Raw genomic sequence first — 17,691 nt, forward strand, 5'->3', positions numbered from 1 at the left:
AAAAAAAGTGGATGTTGAGAATATATTTTTAGATGGAGACATATTGATCAAATTTTTTAAAGTATGTGGCATGCAGGTCAAAGTCTCTCATTTATTAGGGCATAATCCTTTGTTTATTTCCCTTTTTTTCTCATCATGTAACTAAAAAACAATATAATAAATAGTACTAGCCCATAAGTTAGTTGACAGTTATTTCAAAAAGCATAATATGATAATAATGGTCAATGAAGTTGATACCTTAAAATTTAGTTGAGTACAGTAACTGTTTATACAAACTAGATTCTTGTATATGTGTCATCTATACAAAACTCTATTGATCATGTGTCATCTTCACAAAACTCTTCATTTTAACAGACTTAATGTTTTCAAACCTCTATGTTTCCGAACTTCTATGTTTCCAAGTTTCTATGTTTCCAAGTTTCTATGCTTCATTCATACTCATACAGTATATAGCTAGCTTATTAGAATAGCCAATTTGTTCATTGAGAAAGTTATGGCAGTAGTTGAAGAAAAAGGTCAAGAGAAGCACACTGAAGATGGCACAGTAGACCTACAAGGTAGACCTATTTTAAGATCAAAATCTGGAAGATGGAAAGCATGCTCTTTTATAGTAGGTAAGTTTAATCAACCATTTTGCTAACAATTACTTATGAGTTGTTTGACTAATTAAGGTTCGTTCACTCGAAAGATTGTGAGTTCAGTTTTCTTTGTTGATATGATCGATAATATGTAGTTTTTAAACTTACAGTGTACGAAATATTTGAGAGAATGGCTTATTTTGGGATATCGACAAATTTAGTAGTGTATCTTACAAACAAGCTTCATGAGGGTACTGTGGAATCTTCAAACAACGTTAGCAATTGGTCGGGTTCAGTATGGTTGATGCCAATTGCAGGAGCTTACGTGGCCGATGCCTGTCTTGGTCGATATTGGACCTTTGTAATTTCATCATGCATTTACCTCATGGTATGACATGTGAGAATTATTTTCGCTATTTTGTTTAACATAATACTCCCTCTGATTCGGTTTATAAGAAAAAATTTACTTTTTAAATTTATTGAATAACCAATGTATCTGAACAATATTTGTTTTGAAACAGGGTATGTGTTTATTGACTCTAGCAGTTTCACTACCATCATTGAGACCACCACAATGTGCACAAGGTATCCTAGACCAAGATTGCCCTAAGGCATCACCATTGCAAAAAGGTATATTTTTCCTTGCCTTGTACATCATTTCCATAGGCACAGGTGGAACCAAGCCAAACATATCTACTCTTGGAGCAGACCAATTTGATGAGTTTGATACCAAAGAGAGATTCTATAAACTCTCTTTTTTCAATTGGTGGGTTTTTAGCATTATGATTGGTGTCCTTTTCTCCAGCACTTTTTTGGTTTACATACAAGACAACGTTGGCTGGGCCCTCGGATACGGGCTTCCGACCATCGGGCTCGTTATTTCGGTAACAATATTTTTGGTAGGGACGCCGTTTTATAGGCACAGACTTCCCTCAGGTAGCCCTATAACTAAAATGCTTCAAGTCTTTGTGGCTGCTATGAGAAATTGGAAAACACATGTTCCGAACGATCCTAACGAGCTACATGAGCTAAGTACGGAAGAGTATGCATGTAGCTACAGAAACAAAATTGATCACACATTCTTCTTGAGGTTGAACCAAGTTACTTAATTTCATTGTACTTGCTCTGATCTTAAATATAAGCAAAAGAAAAACCTATATACATCTATCTTTTTGCTTATATTTAAGATCAGAGAAAGTACTTGTTTATCGGTGAAGGAGATTTGGTATGATGTATTAAACTTACATATGTGCTTGCAGAATTCTTGATAGAGCAGCGGTAAAAACTGGCGAGACTTCACCGTGGATGCTTTGTACAGTGACACAAGTTGAGGAAACGAAGCAAATGATAAAAATGATTCCTATTTTGATTTTAACAATTATTCCAAATACTATGGTAACGCAATCATTCACACTCTTTATTAAACAAGGCATCACGCTAGATAGGAGAATCGGACATAATTTCGAAATCCCACCATCAAGTCTCGTAACATTTATAGTTATCTTTATGTTGATAAGCATTGTAATCTATGATCGTGTTTTCGTACCAATGATCCGGCGCTACACGAAGAATCCTAGAGGAATCACAATCCTACAAAGACTAGGAATCGGCCTCATGTTGCATGTAATCATGATAGTAACTGCATGCTTGGTTGAGAGGAAGAGACTCAGTGTTGCAAGAGAAAACAACCTCTTAGGCTTGCATGATAAGCTTCCTCTTACTATTTTCATTCTTCTCCCGCAATATGCTTTGACAGGGATTGCTGAAAGCTTTGTAGAGAATTCTAAAATGGATTTTTTCTATGATCAAGCACCACAGAGCATGAAAAGTCTTGGAACATCGTATACCACAACGAGTTTGGGTTTAGGAAATTTTCTAAGTACTTTTCTTCTTTCAGTTGTTGCTGATATCACCCAAAGACATGGCTCTGAAGGTTGGGTTTTGGATAACCTGAACATATCCCGTTTGGATTATTATTATGCATTCTTGGTGGTACTAAGCTTACTCAACTTCCTTTGCTTTCTAGTTGTTTCGAGGTTATATGTATATAATGTTGATGTAAGACAAAACAAATCATGCTTGGAGATGAACCCTGTAAATTCATCTCAGGACAACTCTAGAATAAGCCAAAGCACTACACAATACATTTCTAAGTCTTAGGGGAAATAGGAATTTTTTTTGTGTTGAAATTTCTCTTTGGAAGTGTTTTTTGTTTGGAACTGTGCATGCTGTGGAAATCACTGCAGGCCCAAATGAAGTTAGATTTTGTTGTGTTTAGTTCTACCAAGTAACTGTATGTTTCTTTCAGATTTCTACTATTTAAAGGTTATCACATTTCATCTCAATAGGCTTATTGTTCAATAACTAAGGTCTAAGATCTAGCAACAGTTTTCTTAACCATATCACATTTTGTGGGTGCGCACAAGCGCACGCGTGTGTGTACTGCTTTTGCCAATTACAATACTTTTTTTTCATTTTAGTTTCAAGCACTAGTTCAAAAATAAGAAAGGTCATTAGAAATAAAGAATGAACAAGAGAGAAATAGAAACCTTTCATTCAGCCATGGCATTATATATCACCAGTGACTAGAAAGGAAATAAAACATATATATACACAAATACATTTTGGGAAGCAGAGAGGGTTAGAGATTATGTGACAGGGACTATGTGAAAGAGAGAGACGTGTAATACGACACGGTCCAATATACTTAGCAATCAAGAGATTCTGCATATTCATACCAAAAAAATGTTGCATAAGCTTTCAATCAAATTATTTATGATGTAGTACTTTATTATGTTAATTCTTAAAATATATTTATATGGTAAGATATAATTGGATGTATGTGAAAAATAAATTACATACAAATTAAATCTGTCATGGAGAGGTAGAAAAGCCATTTTAATGTATTTATTTTTGTAATCTCATGATTTTTGGGCCATGTCAATTTCAAAGATCTAATAGCTTGGTTGAGAAGGTAAACAGCCAGCTAACATGCTAATAAAAAATTAATGAAAACTATAAAAAAAAATGACATGCAGAAGTACAAACTAGTTTTTGGCCTTTGGATTTCTACATCATATTGGCTCATGCATAATATGTAAAATATATAAAACCAAACTTCCATAAATACATCAAAAGTTAATAGGAAAGGCTAGCAAGTAACAACCTTGTAAGATTCTCCGCACTGAAGAGCTCAAGTAGTTGGTCTTGTTCAGTATCATGGAAATCAGTGAAGAAAAAGGGCCATTAGAAGATTACACTCAAGATGGCACGGTAGATTTACAAGGTAGACCTGTTTTAAGATCGAAAACTGGAAGATGGAAAGCTTGCTCCTTCCTTGTAGGTATAATGAAGTCTTTTTCTGCGTTATATAAGCTTTAAGAATGTGATTATGTGACATATATGTGTTATGTGTATCTAACACATATAATGTGATTATAGGGTATGAATTGTTTGAGAGGATGGCTTACTATGGAATATCAACAAACTTAGTGGTGTATCTAACAAATAAGCTCCATCAGGGTACTGTGGAATCTTCGAACAATATTAGCAATTGGGGAGGATCGGTGTGGCTGATGCCGCTTGCTGGAGCTTACATAGCAGATTCTTATCTTGGTCGATATTTGACCTTTGTAATTGCATCGTGCATTTATCTCATAGGAATGTGTTTGCTGACTCTATCAGTTTCACTACCATCACTGAGGCCGCCAGAATGTGACGAAGGCGTCGCGTTCCAAAACTGTCCCAAGGCATCTCCTTTGCAAAAGGGTGTTTTCTTCCTTGCCTTGTACATCATTGTTTTAGGCACGGGCGGAACCAAACCTAACATTTCTACAATGGGAGCAGACCAATTTGATGACTTCGATCCCAAAGAGAAATCTTATAAATTTTCCTTCTTCAATTGGTGGTATTTTAGCATTTTGATTGGTGTTCTGTTCTCTACTACTTTCTTAGTTTACATACAAGATAATATAGGTTGGACCCTCGGATACGGCCTTCCAACCATTGGACTCGCGTTTTCAATATTGGTGTTTCTATTAGGAACACCATATTATAGACACAAATTGCCCCAAGGGAGCCCTATGACAAGGATGCTTCAAGTCTTTGTGGCTGCTCTGAGAAAATGGAATGTGCGTGTCCCAAAAGATACAAATGAGCTACATGAGCTGAGTATGGAAGAGTATGCATGTAATGCTAGAAACAGAATTCCTCATACATCTTTCTTCAGGTTGAGTCTACTTACTTCTTATCTTTTAAAAATTTCACCATATAACACTTATTAACTCTTCTCTGTATGCAGTTTCCTTGACAAGGCGGCTATAAAGACCGGACAAAACTCACCATGGATGCTTTGTACAGTGACACAAACTGAGGAAACTAAGCAAATGACAAAACTGATTCCTATTTCGATTGTCACAATTATTCCAAGCACATTAGGAATGCACATTTTCACACTCTTTGTTAAACAAGGCATGACCCTAGACAAGAGAGTGGGAGATCATTTTAATATATCTCCAGGAAGTCTCGTGTCATTTACAATTCTATTCACGTTGATATGGATTCCAATGTATGATCGTATTTTTGTGCCTTTCATCCGACACTACACTAAAAATCCTAGAGGAATCACAATACTGCAAAGAATAGGAATTGGTCTTGTTTTGTACATCATTATATTAGTCATTGCATGCTTAATTGAGAGAAAGAGGCTCAAGGTTGCAAGAGAAAATAACCTCTTAGGTATGCATGATACAATACCTCTTAGCATTTTCATCCTTCTCCCACAGTTTGCCTTGTCAGGGATTGGTGATAACTTTGTTGAAATTGCCAAGATGGAGTTCTTCTACGATCAAGCACCGGAAAGCATGAAGAGTCTCGGAACAGCATGTGCCACAGCCTCCTATGGTCTAGGAGGTTTTCTCAGTACCTTCTTTCTATCTGCTGTTGCAGATATCACCCAAAGACATGGTGGTAGAGGTTGGATTTTGGATAATGTTAATGTCTCCCATTTAGATTATTATTATGCATTCATTGCAGTAATAAGCATACTAAACTTCATTTGCTTTCTGGTTGTTGCCAAGTACTTTGTGTATAATGATGTAAAATACACCAGACCAGCCTTAGAGACGAACACTACTTCATCTCCGGACAGTGGCACTTCACAACCAGATGCCAAGTACTAGGAAAATATGATTGTTGTTTCTTTATGTTTAAAAAATGTAAGTGGCTGATTTGCTTTGTAAGTGGAACATTTGCTTTTGAGCTTTGAATTTGTCAGTAAATTAATGGAAATAATGAATATGAATATTTACATTATGTAATCCCTAAGCCATTATTCCTTCTGTTAGCTTTCAAAAAATAAATTGCTTTTTATTGCAACATTTTTCTTCAATTTAGCCTTGCCAATTTCATATCCTAAAGCTAATTGCAGTGTCTTTTTCAGTACCTTCCTTAGTCTAACAGACTCTTCAGGAGAAACTTGACAATACTCAACTGAAATAATAAGGAAACCCCACAATTTAATCTATTCCTCGCGGATTTCATTAACCATTAGTGTTACATAGCATCCCTCAATATCTAGAATGCCAAAAGAAGATGTATCTTGAACATCCGAACAAGATATAAATCATGTAGATATCTTGTCAAAATTGATCAGATCTTTTGCAAATAAACACACTATTAAAGGATGGACAAAATATCTACCACAAAATACATTTTAACTAACAAAAGGCTGCAGTTTGCATGCAGCAATTGACTCCAGAATCCAAGTGTGACCAATGACTTGGTAACCAGTATTGGCAGCTAGATCCTCTGCTTCACTCAGTCTCTGCCAAAGAATTGAAACTTCCTCCCCCAGCTTACATCCTTGTGGGGGATCGATATTGTAAACCACCAGTACGTTTGCATCTATTCTAACTTCCAATTGATCTTTGCTTTTCAAAACAGCACCTTCTCCCACTTCAACTAAATCTTCAAGATATTTCTTAAAACTCAAATCATAGTCACCAGAAAAATAAAACTTTAAGCCACTGAATATCTTTGGCTCCTGCGATCAATCAGAATAAAGAATAATTCCATATAATTTAACAAATGAGTATCAACAGACGAGAAGGATAAAATAAACTAAATTTTAAAATCACTAGTGACCCTATAGAGAAAGGTGATCTTAAATTCTGCAAATGAAATTGCAACAGAATTTATGTAATATTTGTAACCTCATGAAAACAGAAATGCAATGACAATAGTCCAATTTTCATTTGTCCAAATCTTTTCTCAAAACCGAAGATCAATAAAACCATAGTTCAAAACCTTAACCAAGATGCTTGATATTCTTTGACAATGTTATTTTATGGACTTGCAAGAACATAAAATGGAGTGAAAGAATATTTACCTTGGCCAGTGCCATAAGTCTGCCAGCTTTTGGGCCACCACGGCACCCATGATTGTCTAGATCAACTTCATAACATTCTTCATCTACAAGATAAGTCTCTTCCATGCATGCTCTTATCCCTAAGCAAATCATTAATGCTTGTCAATAATCAAACTAAAATGAGCATCAAATCAGGAAAACAAAGTTAGAAGCCTAAATTACATACAGTCTACTTTAAGGATCCATTGTCCATTTAGAATTGCCTTCAAAACTTTTATCGTCCTGGAGCATGCCCCATTTGCATCCATAGCTGCAATCACATGGGTGACATTTGAGGTCCAACACTTTGTCACTGTAGCACCAACCTTGCTTGCAAAATTAATCAAAAGCACCTACACCATCAAAAAAAAACATATTGATTAGTTTAGTTAATAATATGATAGATATTTGTGAAAATATTTTATTTAAGTGATGTAATAAAAAATATATATTGCCATTGAACAATGGATAATATTTGAATGAAGTAATGTTGAATGAACCAAGTTTGATTCATATCCTAAAATAATGAGATATTAATAGATATACATCTAGAAGTAATCTTTTAAAAAAAAAAAAAGATTACAAAAAATAATAAAAAATTATAATCTTGGAAAAATTACTACTATGTTGCTAAAATATATGAAATGTAGTATATAAAACTTATTTGAGATTGTAATAAATATAAAATAAGTGAATGTGGAGAAACAACAAAATGCTAATTGGAAGAATTGAAACATAATTAAGAGTAATAAAAGTATAGTGTGTCAACTAGGGTTTGAACACATGCACATTTAAATGCACCGAAAAAGCTTTTACAAAACTCCTTTCAACTTTTTTATTTGCATATTTCTTCTCAATAAAATGTCACTTTGTTGTAGAGCGTTTCTTAAATATTGTTTGGCCCTGCTTCATTAAAAGCAGAAGAAAAGTCAGGAAAGGGCAGGCCAAACAATACATAAGCCCCTTGAGAGAGAAGCTTACCCACCAATATTTCCATGAATCACTTCATACCTCACATCCACTCATATGAACACATTATCATTCCTAAAAGTGACTACCCCTTTTACTAACCACCATATCAGAAGTTTATAATGCTGCTAAGCCATAAACATTCTCAGTGCCATCTTCCTACCCTTCTTATACCATTTGGTCTATAGGAGAGAAACAGTTATAATAATGAAGGTAATGAAAGACTCAATCACAGATAGAAAACAACACTCATACTAACCTTTTCTTCATTTGATAGGGCAGATCCACAGAAAACCATCTTTTTACCATCATTCTTTAAACCTCCCAACAGGTTGTTTGGCTGTTGAAATGGCCTACAGCAACAGTGAATATATATAACCTTAGAAACAGTGTTGAAACGAGGAGAAAAGGAGTATGTTCATCATAGCAAATTAATAGCTTCCTTACGTACAAATACTATCAAGGTAATGAAATTTGCAAAGAATTTAACTCTGAAATTCACTCAATTATAATAAATATTTGAGGGAGCTATTGGAGCATATTTGTGCATAACTGCATATTGTTTTAGCCTTCAGCCCTAACTGAATTGCAGACTGGACCAATGACCATCTGCACTCAGTGTTAAAATATGTCTGCAGTACATTAGAAATTGATCCTGTTATCATGAGCATTCTCTCAGTCCAGGCACCTATTGCATTACTTGTATATCTCTTACTTTATGTTAAGGCCTTGGGCCCATATATGATCAGAGACTGGAGCTATGACCACAAAGTGTTATGATATGTCTGCTAAAATAAGTAATTGATTCTATTATTGATTGTATTTCCCTCAATAGAGCACATCTTAGGTCCATATTGGGTCAGAGAATGGATATATGAGCATCAGCACTTAAGTCTTAAGATGTGTTTACTAAACAAAAGATTGGTCATGTGTCTACTACACAAGTGATTGGTTATGCTCTGAAATTCACTACCAAACCTCATATGCTGCTACAATCACATTACTGCATCAAATCTTAATCAAACCAGTTTACAAATACTAGCAACAGAAGCAACCGACTCAATGAATCATTGTAGGCATCAAAATGTGGTTCTTCCTAGTTCCTATTGTACCTCAAAGATAATTCTCAAAAGCAGCGTTTCAAATTCTCTGAACTTGACATTATAAAATACCATTCTAGACAAACACTTAACTTTTAATATTATCTGGTTTGGGAGATGAGTTGTCATATATATAACAGTGGGTTATGCTCTAATATTCAAATATAAATAAACTGTTGAAAGTAAATAAAAGAATTATGTATTAACCAAATGTTGGGGAATAAGCAGCACATGACATTATAAAATACCATGATATCAAACATAAATAGAAGATTACTTCAAATAAACATACAGTTGAGATGAAACAGGATGCTTCTGAGTTGACTTTTTCTTACGACTGGAGTCCTCACTTGGAAATTTGACATCTGAATGAGAGGGACATAGCAAGAGATAATCCACCTGAACAAAAGAAATGAACAAGGTTTTAAAAAAAAAAACACACACACACACAGAAACTCTAAAAGAAATACTGATTTGGAGAAAAAAATTCCAAAAACACTGGTAATTGTAGAAAGTAGTACATGATCCCAGCGGCAGGTAGAGATGTTCATTGCACAAGGGACATGATAAGTTCTTTTACATGATTTGACAAAGCAACCAAGAGCAGCTCCCTTTAGACTGCATTGGGTGCATTTAAGCTTTGCTCCCCTGGCCACTTCTTTCTTCAAATTCTTAACAGTTTCACCAACAAAGTAAACTTGTGGAGCCCTGGTTTCCCAAAGTTAAATAAGTTTCCATCAGCCAAATACTAATGCATGTTCAGAAATATTTGAACAATCCATGATCAATAGAGATTTAATATCTAGTTTTAGAACAAATCCACCTAAAACATACATCCAATGATCTATCATAAAAAAATTATGCATACACAGGACATCAGGCAAACGTACCAGTCAATACAAACTTTATGCACATGCATAACATTTGGTTGCATTGCAGCATCTCCTGTAACTAAAATCCCTTCTTCATAATGAAGCATAGGCCCAGTAGCCTACAAAAATTCACTTGAAAATCAGGAAAACAAATTGACAATGTTGAATAGTGGGAAATATGAGAATAAGATAGCTCTCATGGAAAAAGGAGTGGCATAAGGCAACAAAATAAGTGCAAAAAATTGATGCATGTGATATCTTACCTCTGAAATATTAAAGGACTGGCAAAACGAGCACATGCTTGTACTTGGGCACAAGTCATTTGGTGTATTTGAAGAGATGATTACACCAGGGTCCTTTTCAGATCTAAGGTCCAAGTCACAGCGGGAATCTACAGGCTTATTATGATATGAGGTGCTTTGTTGAATAATAGCATCACCATTAGGAAGATTTTTTTGTTTCTTCATATCTCTCCTAAGACCCTCGTTTTCAGAGGCAGAACTTTCAGACCTGAACTGAGCCATTTTTTCTTTCAACTCACTTTTCCCTGTGGTTGCACTTTTTAATGATGAATATTCAGATTTCATAACATTGAGTGGCTGAAATGGAAAAGTTAAGAGAATGAGCTGCCTACTAAATATAGGAAGTTGCATTTAACTACTTCAATAATCAAGACCATAATATTAAGTGATAAATAATAAATCATACCTGCTCACTGTCTTGACAACTGCAGCAGTTATCAGAGCCTTTGGTGTCACAAAACGGAGGGCTGTCCGGAGCTGATTCTGTCACTTGATTCAAATCCATTTCAACACGATCCCCAATTTCTTTCTGAGAACATGTTATTGAATTACTATTCCTGACAATAAGGTCAGCAGCCCCAAACTCACTTGACATACATGAATTCAGCAGAACCTTATCAGTATTCTTATTACTACAAGCTGAATTCTGAAGAGTTTGGCACCGCTCCAAAACCATCCTATCATCTACATTAATCAATTCACAAAAACTAGCATCAAACAATAAGCTTTATTTTTCTCATACTCAACAAATGCAAAAAGGAAAACAACTCACCAGATGAGCGTTGCTGAAATGTATTAGCACAAAAGGTTGCATCCAAGTTCTTATAAATAGTTACCATATTGTCCACAAAAGGCACATGCCTTAAATCTACCACCAAAAATCAACAAATTAGAGAATGCAACTCAGCGCAAGCAGTTAAACAAAGCCTAAATCGAGAAAAAAACAAGTACTACAAAATATAATCAGCACTCTCTTATAACGCGAATCTAGAACAACATAATAACTGTATGTTGATAATAAGTTACCTATTTGAGCGTATTTGGTGTTACAGAGAGCACATTCAGAACCAATCGTTGCACTCTCCGCCATGCAAGAACTGCCAATAATGAAAATTTAAAATTAAAATAAAAAAAATTAAAAACAAATAATCACAACTGAAAAACCTAGAAATGCTAACATAGATATCATATAGAAGAAGAAACGAACCTGCAGAACAAGTGGTTGCATGGAAGCAAAACTGGTTGCTTGAAAAAGCTCAAGCTACAAGATCCATCACAAAATCAAACAAAATCTCAAATCAGCCACGCAAAACCCTAAATAACAAAAAAAATAATGAAATAGAAAACAAAAATGCGAACCAGAGAGGGCATTTGAGTTCGAGAGCGAGTTTCTGAAAATGGAGCATCCATGGATTCAATAATTTACTGCTACTTTTACCCGCGATGTTGTTGATGGATTTTCCAGAATCCTCCATTTTTCTTTTCTTTCTGTGTTTTGAGATTTGAGATTGCTACGGTTCAGATTGGAGGTGTTTTTGGAAATCGAGAAGAAGTGGAGATGGATGGTTGATTTCTTTCTTAAGGCGTTTTGTGAGATGACGTGGACGGCTGAGATTTTGTTTTGGAAAAGACTATAGACGCGGGGAAAAATGAATTTGATAATATTGGCGCTTTGCAACGGTGACGTTTTTGCTTAAATTGAAAACTGCTCGCGCTCTTTTTTGGGATTTTGGAGCTAGTTCCCACCACTTGTTCCCGCTATGACTTGATGTTTTTTTGCTTGAACTAGTTAACTTGGGCCTTAATATCTAGAATAAAAAGTACACTTTATGTCAGAAAAAGTACATTTTCAAAAAGAGAAAAACTATTTTTATACTTCATTGCTTAAATCAAAGTTTTTAAAACCGTTTTAAAAACCATATCAAATCTGCTAGTTCAACTTATTTAACTTTAATTAAGAAAATTTCTTTATAGACCTCCCAACCTTATAGTCCACCTCTGGTGAAAAACCCAAACTATCCCTGACTTTAGAAATGCATTTCCTAAATGCAAGAAAAAGGTGTTTTCGGAGATGCATCTCCGAAAGCGCCTTTTTTTTTTGAAAAATTGTCTTATTTCGGAAATGCACTTCCGAAAACAACATTTCGGAAGTTCATTTCCGAAATATTGCGCGTTTTGCAGATTAAGCAAAACAGCCCCCTCCCCCATTCAGTTTACCCTAAATCTTCTTCAAACTTCCTCTCTTCAAAAATTTCTACAAAAGCAAGTGTGCAAAAGCAAGTGTGCATTCCAAAAGCTTCCCAAACTCAACCTAAGTCATCCTAATCTCTTCAATTGGTAAGTTTTTGAATTTTTTCTATTTTTAGATATATTATTAAAATCTCTATGAGGGTGTTTAGAAATTGCAAAAACCACATTGGGGTAGGTTGGTACTGATATTTAGGGTGTTTAGAAATTGCAAAAGTAGTTTTTGAGTCTGGTTTTGGGGTCTGCCATGGAAGTTGCAAAAAACTTCATCGCAGGGATGTTTCGGAAGTTCATTTCCGAAAACACCTTCATCCCAGTTTCGGAAATGAACTTCCGAATTGTATCAGAAGTTCAATTTTTTTAGTTTTTTCTCTTGTGTGACATATTAATTGATTTCAATTGTTTACAGGAACATGTCAGGCAACCAACCAGCACGCATCAGACAGGGTAGGGAGACCCAGACTGCGTCGGCTAGACGCGAGCGGGCGGCGGCGCAACTGGCGTCGACACAGGGACGGGGGCAGGGTCGGGGACGACGTGTGCGAGTTCCCGTGGGCGAAGGAGAGGGTACATCTGCTTCAGGATCTAGGAGTCGGCTGACTCGGGTATCTTCTTCCCGCCAACGAGAGGAGGAGGAGGAGGAGGAGGAGGATGAGGAGGAGGTGGCGGCAGTGCCCTACCACGAGCCGGATGGGGTACCGGATGTTGACCCTCCAGCCGGGGAGGAGGATGAGCAGGAGGATAGCTATCCGAGAGGGCCCTTTGACACTTCCGTGCTGATTCACTACCACGATCACGTCGCTCGGCGTATCTGGGAGGGAGAGGTATTTTTTATAATTTAACCGTTTATTTGTCACCATTTTTTATAATTTAACCGTTTATTTTTCGCTTATTTAATATATGTCGCTTATTTGTTTTTTTGTAACAGGAGAGAGAGCCGTTGAAAATGGTGAACCACGCCCGAAATATTTTCAGTCTGTTTAAACCAGCAGCTGAGTGGTTTAACGACCATGTGCGAGGTTCAGGGCTTAGCGGGCTCTGCATGACGGGGTACACCACCATCAGCACCGGCATGCAGGGGGCATTTGTGGAGCGTTGGCACAAGGAGACGTCCTTTTTCCACTTGCCGGTTGGGGAGATGACGATCACCTTGCATGACGTGCAGTGTCTTTGCCACCTACCGATTAGGGGGTCGCTGTTGCACCACTCCCGGATCCAGAGGGTCGAGGCCATTGAGTGGATGACGCTCTATTTGGGCATGGAGCACGAGGTTGCTCACTTTGAGTGCGTCACGACATCTGGGTCCCATGTCCGGTTCACCACACTTAGCTGCTATTTTGAGCACCACCTGGACGCGGCGGCCGAGGCTGAGGAGGCGGGTGACGAGCTATTCACACACTATCACCGCGGCTGCGCTCTCCGATGTTGGCACATGCATGTGGTAGGCGCTGCATGCTTTGTGGACAAAAGTGCAATGTACGTCGACGTGACCTACCTCCGCTACTTCATGGACCTGGATACCGTTCACCAGTGGAACTGGGGGGCAGCTACTCTGGCATACCTCTACCAGAAGTTGAATGAGGCCTCTAACTGGAGGACGAGGCAGTTGGTCGGATCCTGCACACTACTTACGGTACGTTTTATTTTAATACATTATCGTATTTATTTATTTATTTATGTTTCGTATTTATTTTTAATACATTATCGTGTTTCTGTTTCAGAGCTGGATCATCTCCTACTTCTCCCGCATCCACGGCTTTCACATCGATCCTGCGTACGTGGACGTCATGCCCAGGGCCGCCAGATACGTTCTCCAGAGGGGGAACGATGCGATGGGACCATACCGTGGATACCTGGACCGCACGATGCACGACGACGTCACCTGGAGGCCGTTCAGCGACTACGCTCAGATTGTCCCCTTTGACGGCATTGCTCTATATTCAGGCTGGCTGGCATGCGGGACTACCATCATGGTCCGGTATCTCCCTGAGTTGTGAATGCGTCAGTTCGGATTCGTGCAGCGGATACTCAGGTCACCCTTTGAGGCTGCTCCCGACACAGTGACCCGAGTGCAGCTCACTGCCATATGGGAGGACTGGCAGCATCATGTGGTACTGCAGGAGTACCGTCTCACTCGGGTCACTCAGGACTAGCACAGTGAGGAGGGATACGTCACATGGTTCTACCGGGTGTCACATCCTCTTCTGAGACCCGACGTTCCCGGCGCTCCTAGGACAGCACACGAGGAGATCCTAGAGAACCAGCAGGCCGAGGATGACCACGCCATTGATCTCATGCCGATCTGCCAGCGGATAGAGATGCTTGGGCGGGACGCGTTGGATCGAGGTGTCGTTCAGCAGGGCGGTCCAGAGGCAGTCGCCGTGATGGAGATGATCGTCACTGATGCGGGCCGTGCGGCGACATACAGGCGGCAGAGGAGGTCCCAGGGAGAGCGGGTTAGGCACACCCAGTAGTGGTCGGTTTATTTATTTTTTGTTTTCGGATTGTATCTTTAGCACATTATTATTATTATTTGGATTTGGTTGAGCTTGTATATATTTCTTTTTTTTATCATATTAGTATTTTCACCTTTATATGTCGTTTATTTTGTTCGGCGTTTTTCGTTTGATTAAAAATACGGGACTGTTAAGAAAAACATAAAAAAAAATCTCTGTTTCTGCATAATTCGGAAGTGCATTTTCGAAACCCCTCAAAATCTGAACAAAGGTGTTTTCGGAAGTTCATCTCCGAACACACCCCCCATGAGGTGTTTTCGGAGATGCACTTCCGAATTGTGGAAATTTTTTTAAAAAAATCAAAGCTTCGGAAGTCCATTTCCGAAGCAGGGGTAATTTGGGTTTTTCGCTGGGGTGACCCCCATAGGGAGGTGGCTAAAGAAATTTTCTTAATTAAAGTCTAATTTCATTCGGGACAAACAAACCCTTAAGTCTATAAACTATAAAATTGGGATAAATTTTATTTTTAATACAATGGAGGATCTAAACCCAAGGAAAATAATAAGCGGAGAAGTAACTCGAGACGAATCCTTGACCAACACACTTAAAAGATCATCTAGACAAACATCATAAACATGGTAATCAGAATCACGTTGAAAACTCCGTTTAGCTAAGGCGTCGATACACCGATTAGCTTCTTTGAAAACATAGATGGATTTAACCAGGTCACTCAAGTAGAGCTCGTTGCTAAGTACTAGGTTATTGTGAACGATGGTCTAGTCGATGCTCAAAATAGCTTTGAAAATGTCGCGGTCCAGCTCAAGGTCCTGAATCCCAAGGTAGACCTCCGCATAGAGGGGAGCAGTTTTATGTATTCATTAATTGACGGACAGGTGGTGGTTCCTAATTTCCCAAAGGATCTTGACATGTTGGGGGAGTCACTTCGACTTGTTCCCGAGGAGCCCAACCTCAAGGAGATTGCCCACTGAAGTTAGGCACCGAGGAGCAGCCAGGCCAGGATGCCCAGATCATTGTCGAGGAGGAGTAGTTGCATGTTTAGTTGGTTTTTTATTTGTTTGGCATGCACGCTGTTGATTTTGTAATCTCTTGTTGTTCTGGCTCTGCCCGTTTATTATAATTCATGAACAATAGTGTCCTTGTGGACCTTTTTAATCTTTGTCAAGGCTTCGCCCCCGCGACTTGGGAGTTCTACCAGCATGGTACGAGTACGAAGACGGTGGGGCACGGTCGAGTGTTCCCCGTCGAGCAGATGATTTTCTCGTTATAGGAGCGTCATCTTGCCTTTTGTTTCAATCGTGATGTTGCACTTGTACCTGGGCGCACATACTTGGTCGAATTTGCTCAGACGGTTGGTGCCTCGAGTTATACGACGGCTATTGGCCTTGACAGTAGTATTGTTTCACTTTTCGGCATTCCATGGTCGAGCGAGTTTTTCCCCATCTAAGTGTTTCAAGTAATAGGCCTCGTTCTCCGTTTTTGCTCAAACTCAATAAGGGTCTTCTCAGTTTGCTGTGAATTTCCCTTCGCGAAAGTCTTTGTGATTCCTTTTTAGGACGAGGCTGCCGACCTCAAAGTCTCTTTGTATGACCTTGGCGTGGTACCTTATAGCTATTTTTTGTTTTAATGATGCTTCTCATAGGGATGCCCCCGACCTGACCTCTTCGACCAGGTCGAGTTCCTCTCTTAGGATCTCGTTATTTTCTCCTGTATCCATGGGAGCCTTTGTCCGTCTAGAAGGTATTCGTATTTCGACGGGGATTACTGCCTCAGTTCTGTAGGTTAACCGAAACGACGTCTCCCCGGTTGTCGAATGGGGTGTTGTACGGTAGGCCCATAGCACTTTGTGGAGCTCCATGATCCACCTCTTCTTGGTTCCGTCCAATTGTTGTTTGAGTCGTGCAAATGACTTTATTCTCGGCTTGTTCATTTATTTGACGGTGTTCGACGGAGGCGAAATATTGTGTTATGCCAACAGCTTTGAAGAAATCACTACACGGGCGCAAGCCGCGTTCGAGCAAATATTTTTTCATATCGTCCGTCGTGGAAACCTGGACGACTTCGTTATTGAATCTTTCGATGAGTGCCCGGAGGGACTCATTTTTCCCTTGCATGATGGTTTCCAATGACGCTTCTGATTTGGGATAACGCCGTGAAGCTGTGAAGTTTTGGGAGAAGGTTCTCCCTAACTGCCTCCAGGACGTGATGGACCCGTCGGGAGACTTTTATACCAAGGCATGGCCCATTTCCTCAAAGTGGTCGGGAATAACCTGCATTTTATCGTGCCATTGACGCTGCATTAGTCGAGGAGAGCATCAATATTCTCTATGTGCTCGTCATGGTCGGTAGTGCTATCGTATGCGTCCAAATGGGGAGGTTTCTCCAGACCCTTGGGTAGTTTGGTGGCCAAGATATCTACGGACAATGAGACTCGTGACTCGTCCTTGTTTCTGGAACAGGGAGAGCGAGCAGGGGATCCTCGGCGTCTGCGATCCCGACGGGGGACACGGTTCTTTATTGATCTTGTAGTGGTGTTCGTCGGATTTCTTCCCGGGATTCTCCATACTTTTCTTGGATGTCGAAGATAGCTGATTCTATTAGCGAGAATTGCGATCGTGTTTCTTGGCAACGGGGATCTTGGGTTCCCCTCGGTTTGGACGGTGCTCTCGGATCCGAGAAGAAGGACTTCTGGAACGTCTTCGGTGTCTCCAGGAAGGAGATATTGAAGGGTGTGTTTCTTTTA

At 38.9% G+C, this 17,691-nt stretch overlaps 3 protein-coding genes across 4 annotated transcripts; 2 read left to right on the forward strand and 1 right to left on the reverse strand.

Annotated features, from left to right (window-relative positions):
- Positions 1-360: 360 nt before the first annotated feature.
- Positions 361-2,923, forward strand: LOC131635310 (protein NRT1/ PTR FAMILY 5.2-like). Its single transcript, XM_058905925.1, has 4 exons — positions 361-614; positions 749-966; positions 1,100-1,668; positions 1,838-2,923. The coding sequence occupies exons 1-4, from the start codon at positions 494-496 to the stop codon at positions 2,736-2,738; spliced, it is 1,809 nt and encodes a 602-aa protein (XP_058761908.1). The 5' UTR covers positions 361-493; the 3' UTR covers positions 2,739-2,923.
- A 724-nt stretch (positions 2,924-3,647) lies between these two features.
- On the forward strand, positions 3,648-5,896 carry LOC131635313 (protein NRT1/ PTR FAMILY 5.2-like). Its single transcript, XM_058905931.1, has 3 exons — positions 3,648-3,921; positions 4,020-4,806; positions 4,879-5,896. The coding sequence occupies exons 1-3, from the start codon at positions 3,798-3,800 to the stop codon at positions 5,756-5,758; spliced, it is 1,791 nt and encodes a 596-aa protein (XP_058761914.1). The 5' UTR covers positions 3,648-3,797; the 3' UTR covers positions 5,759-5,896.
- A 197-nt stretch (positions 5,897-6,093) lies between these two features.
- On the reverse strand, positions 6,094-11,872 carry LOC131635312 (BRCA1-associated RING domain protein 1). Of its 2 annotated transcripts, none has more exons than XM_058905929.1 (13): positions 11,587-11,872; positions 11,435-11,488; positions 11,254-11,324; positions 11,000-11,095; positions 10,634-10,911; positions 10,189-10,524; positions 9,944-10,044; positions 9,575-9,761; positions 9,331-9,452; positions 8,213-8,306; positions 7,172-7,337; positions 6,967-7,085; positions 6,094-6,621 (listed from the first exon to the last, which is right to left on the reverse strand). In XM_058905929.1, the coding sequence occupies exons 1-13, from the start codon at positions 11,700-11,702 to the stop codon at positions 6,292-6,294; spliced, it is 2,070 nt and encodes a 689-aa protein (XP_058761912.1). In that variant the 5' UTR covers positions 11,703-11,872; the 3' UTR covers positions 6,094-6,291. The 2 variants fall into 2 exon arrangements, with proteins under 2 accessions (XP_058761912.1, XP_058761913.1); XM_058905930.1 differs by having other exon boundaries at positions 9,346-9,452; positions 11,587-11,869.
- Positions 11,873-17,691: the final 5,819 nt, after the last annotated feature.

Source organism: Vicia villosa, unplaced genomic scaffold (assembly GCF_029867415.1).
Source record: "Vicia villosa cultivar HV-30 ecotype Madison, WI unplaced genomic scaffold, Vvil1.0 ctg.001464F_1_1, whole genome shotgun sequence".
Classification (NCBI taxonomy): Eukaryota; Viridiplantae; Streptophyta; class Magnoliopsida; order Fabales; family Fabaceae; genus Vicia; species Vicia villosa.

What these genes read in the sequence shown, in the direction of transcription:
- LOC131635312 (XM_058905929.1), bottom strand. Translation starts at nt 11,702, where the DNA reads ATGGAGGATTCTGGAAAATCCATCAACAACATCGCGGGTAAAAGTAGC. An exon ending in GAACTCAAATGCCCTCTCTG is followed by an intron (nt 11,489 to 11,586) that starts GTTCGCATTTTT and finishes TGGATCTTGTAG; the next exon opens with CTTGAGCTTTTTCAAGCAAC. An exon ending in CCCTATCAAATGAAGAAAAG is followed by an intron (nt 7,338 to 8,212) that starts GTTAGTATGAGT and finishes TTGATGGTGTAG; the next exon opens with GTGCTTTTGATTAATTTTGC.
- LOC131635310 (XM_058905925.1), top strand. Translation starts at nt 494, where the DNA reads ATGGCAGTAGTTGAAGAAAAAGGTCAAGAGAAGCACACTGAAGATGGC. An exon ending in AGCATGCTCTTTTATAGTAG is followed by an intron (nt 615 to 748) that starts GTAAGTTTAATC and finishes TTAAACTTACAG; the next exon opens with TGTACGAAATATTTGAGAGA. An exon ending in GATCACACATTCTTCTTGAG is followed by an intron (nt 1,669 to 1,837) that starts GTTGAACCAAGT and finishes ATGTGCTTGCAG; the next exon opens with AATTCTTGATAGAGCAGCGG.
- LOC131635313 (XM_058905931.1), top strand. Translation starts at nt 3,798, where the DNA reads ATGGAAATCAGTGAAGAAAAAGGGCCATTAGAAGATTACACTCAAGAT. An exon ending in AGCTTGCTCCTTCCTTGTAG is followed by an intron (nt 3,922 to 4,019) that starts GTATAATGAAGT and finishes ATGTGATTATAG; the next exon opens with GGTATGAATTGTTTGAGAGG. An exon ending in CCTCATACATCTTTCTTCAG is followed by an intron (nt 4,807 to 4,878) that starts GTTGAGTCTACT and finishes CTCTGTATGCAG; the next exon opens with TTTCCTTGACAAGGCGGCTA.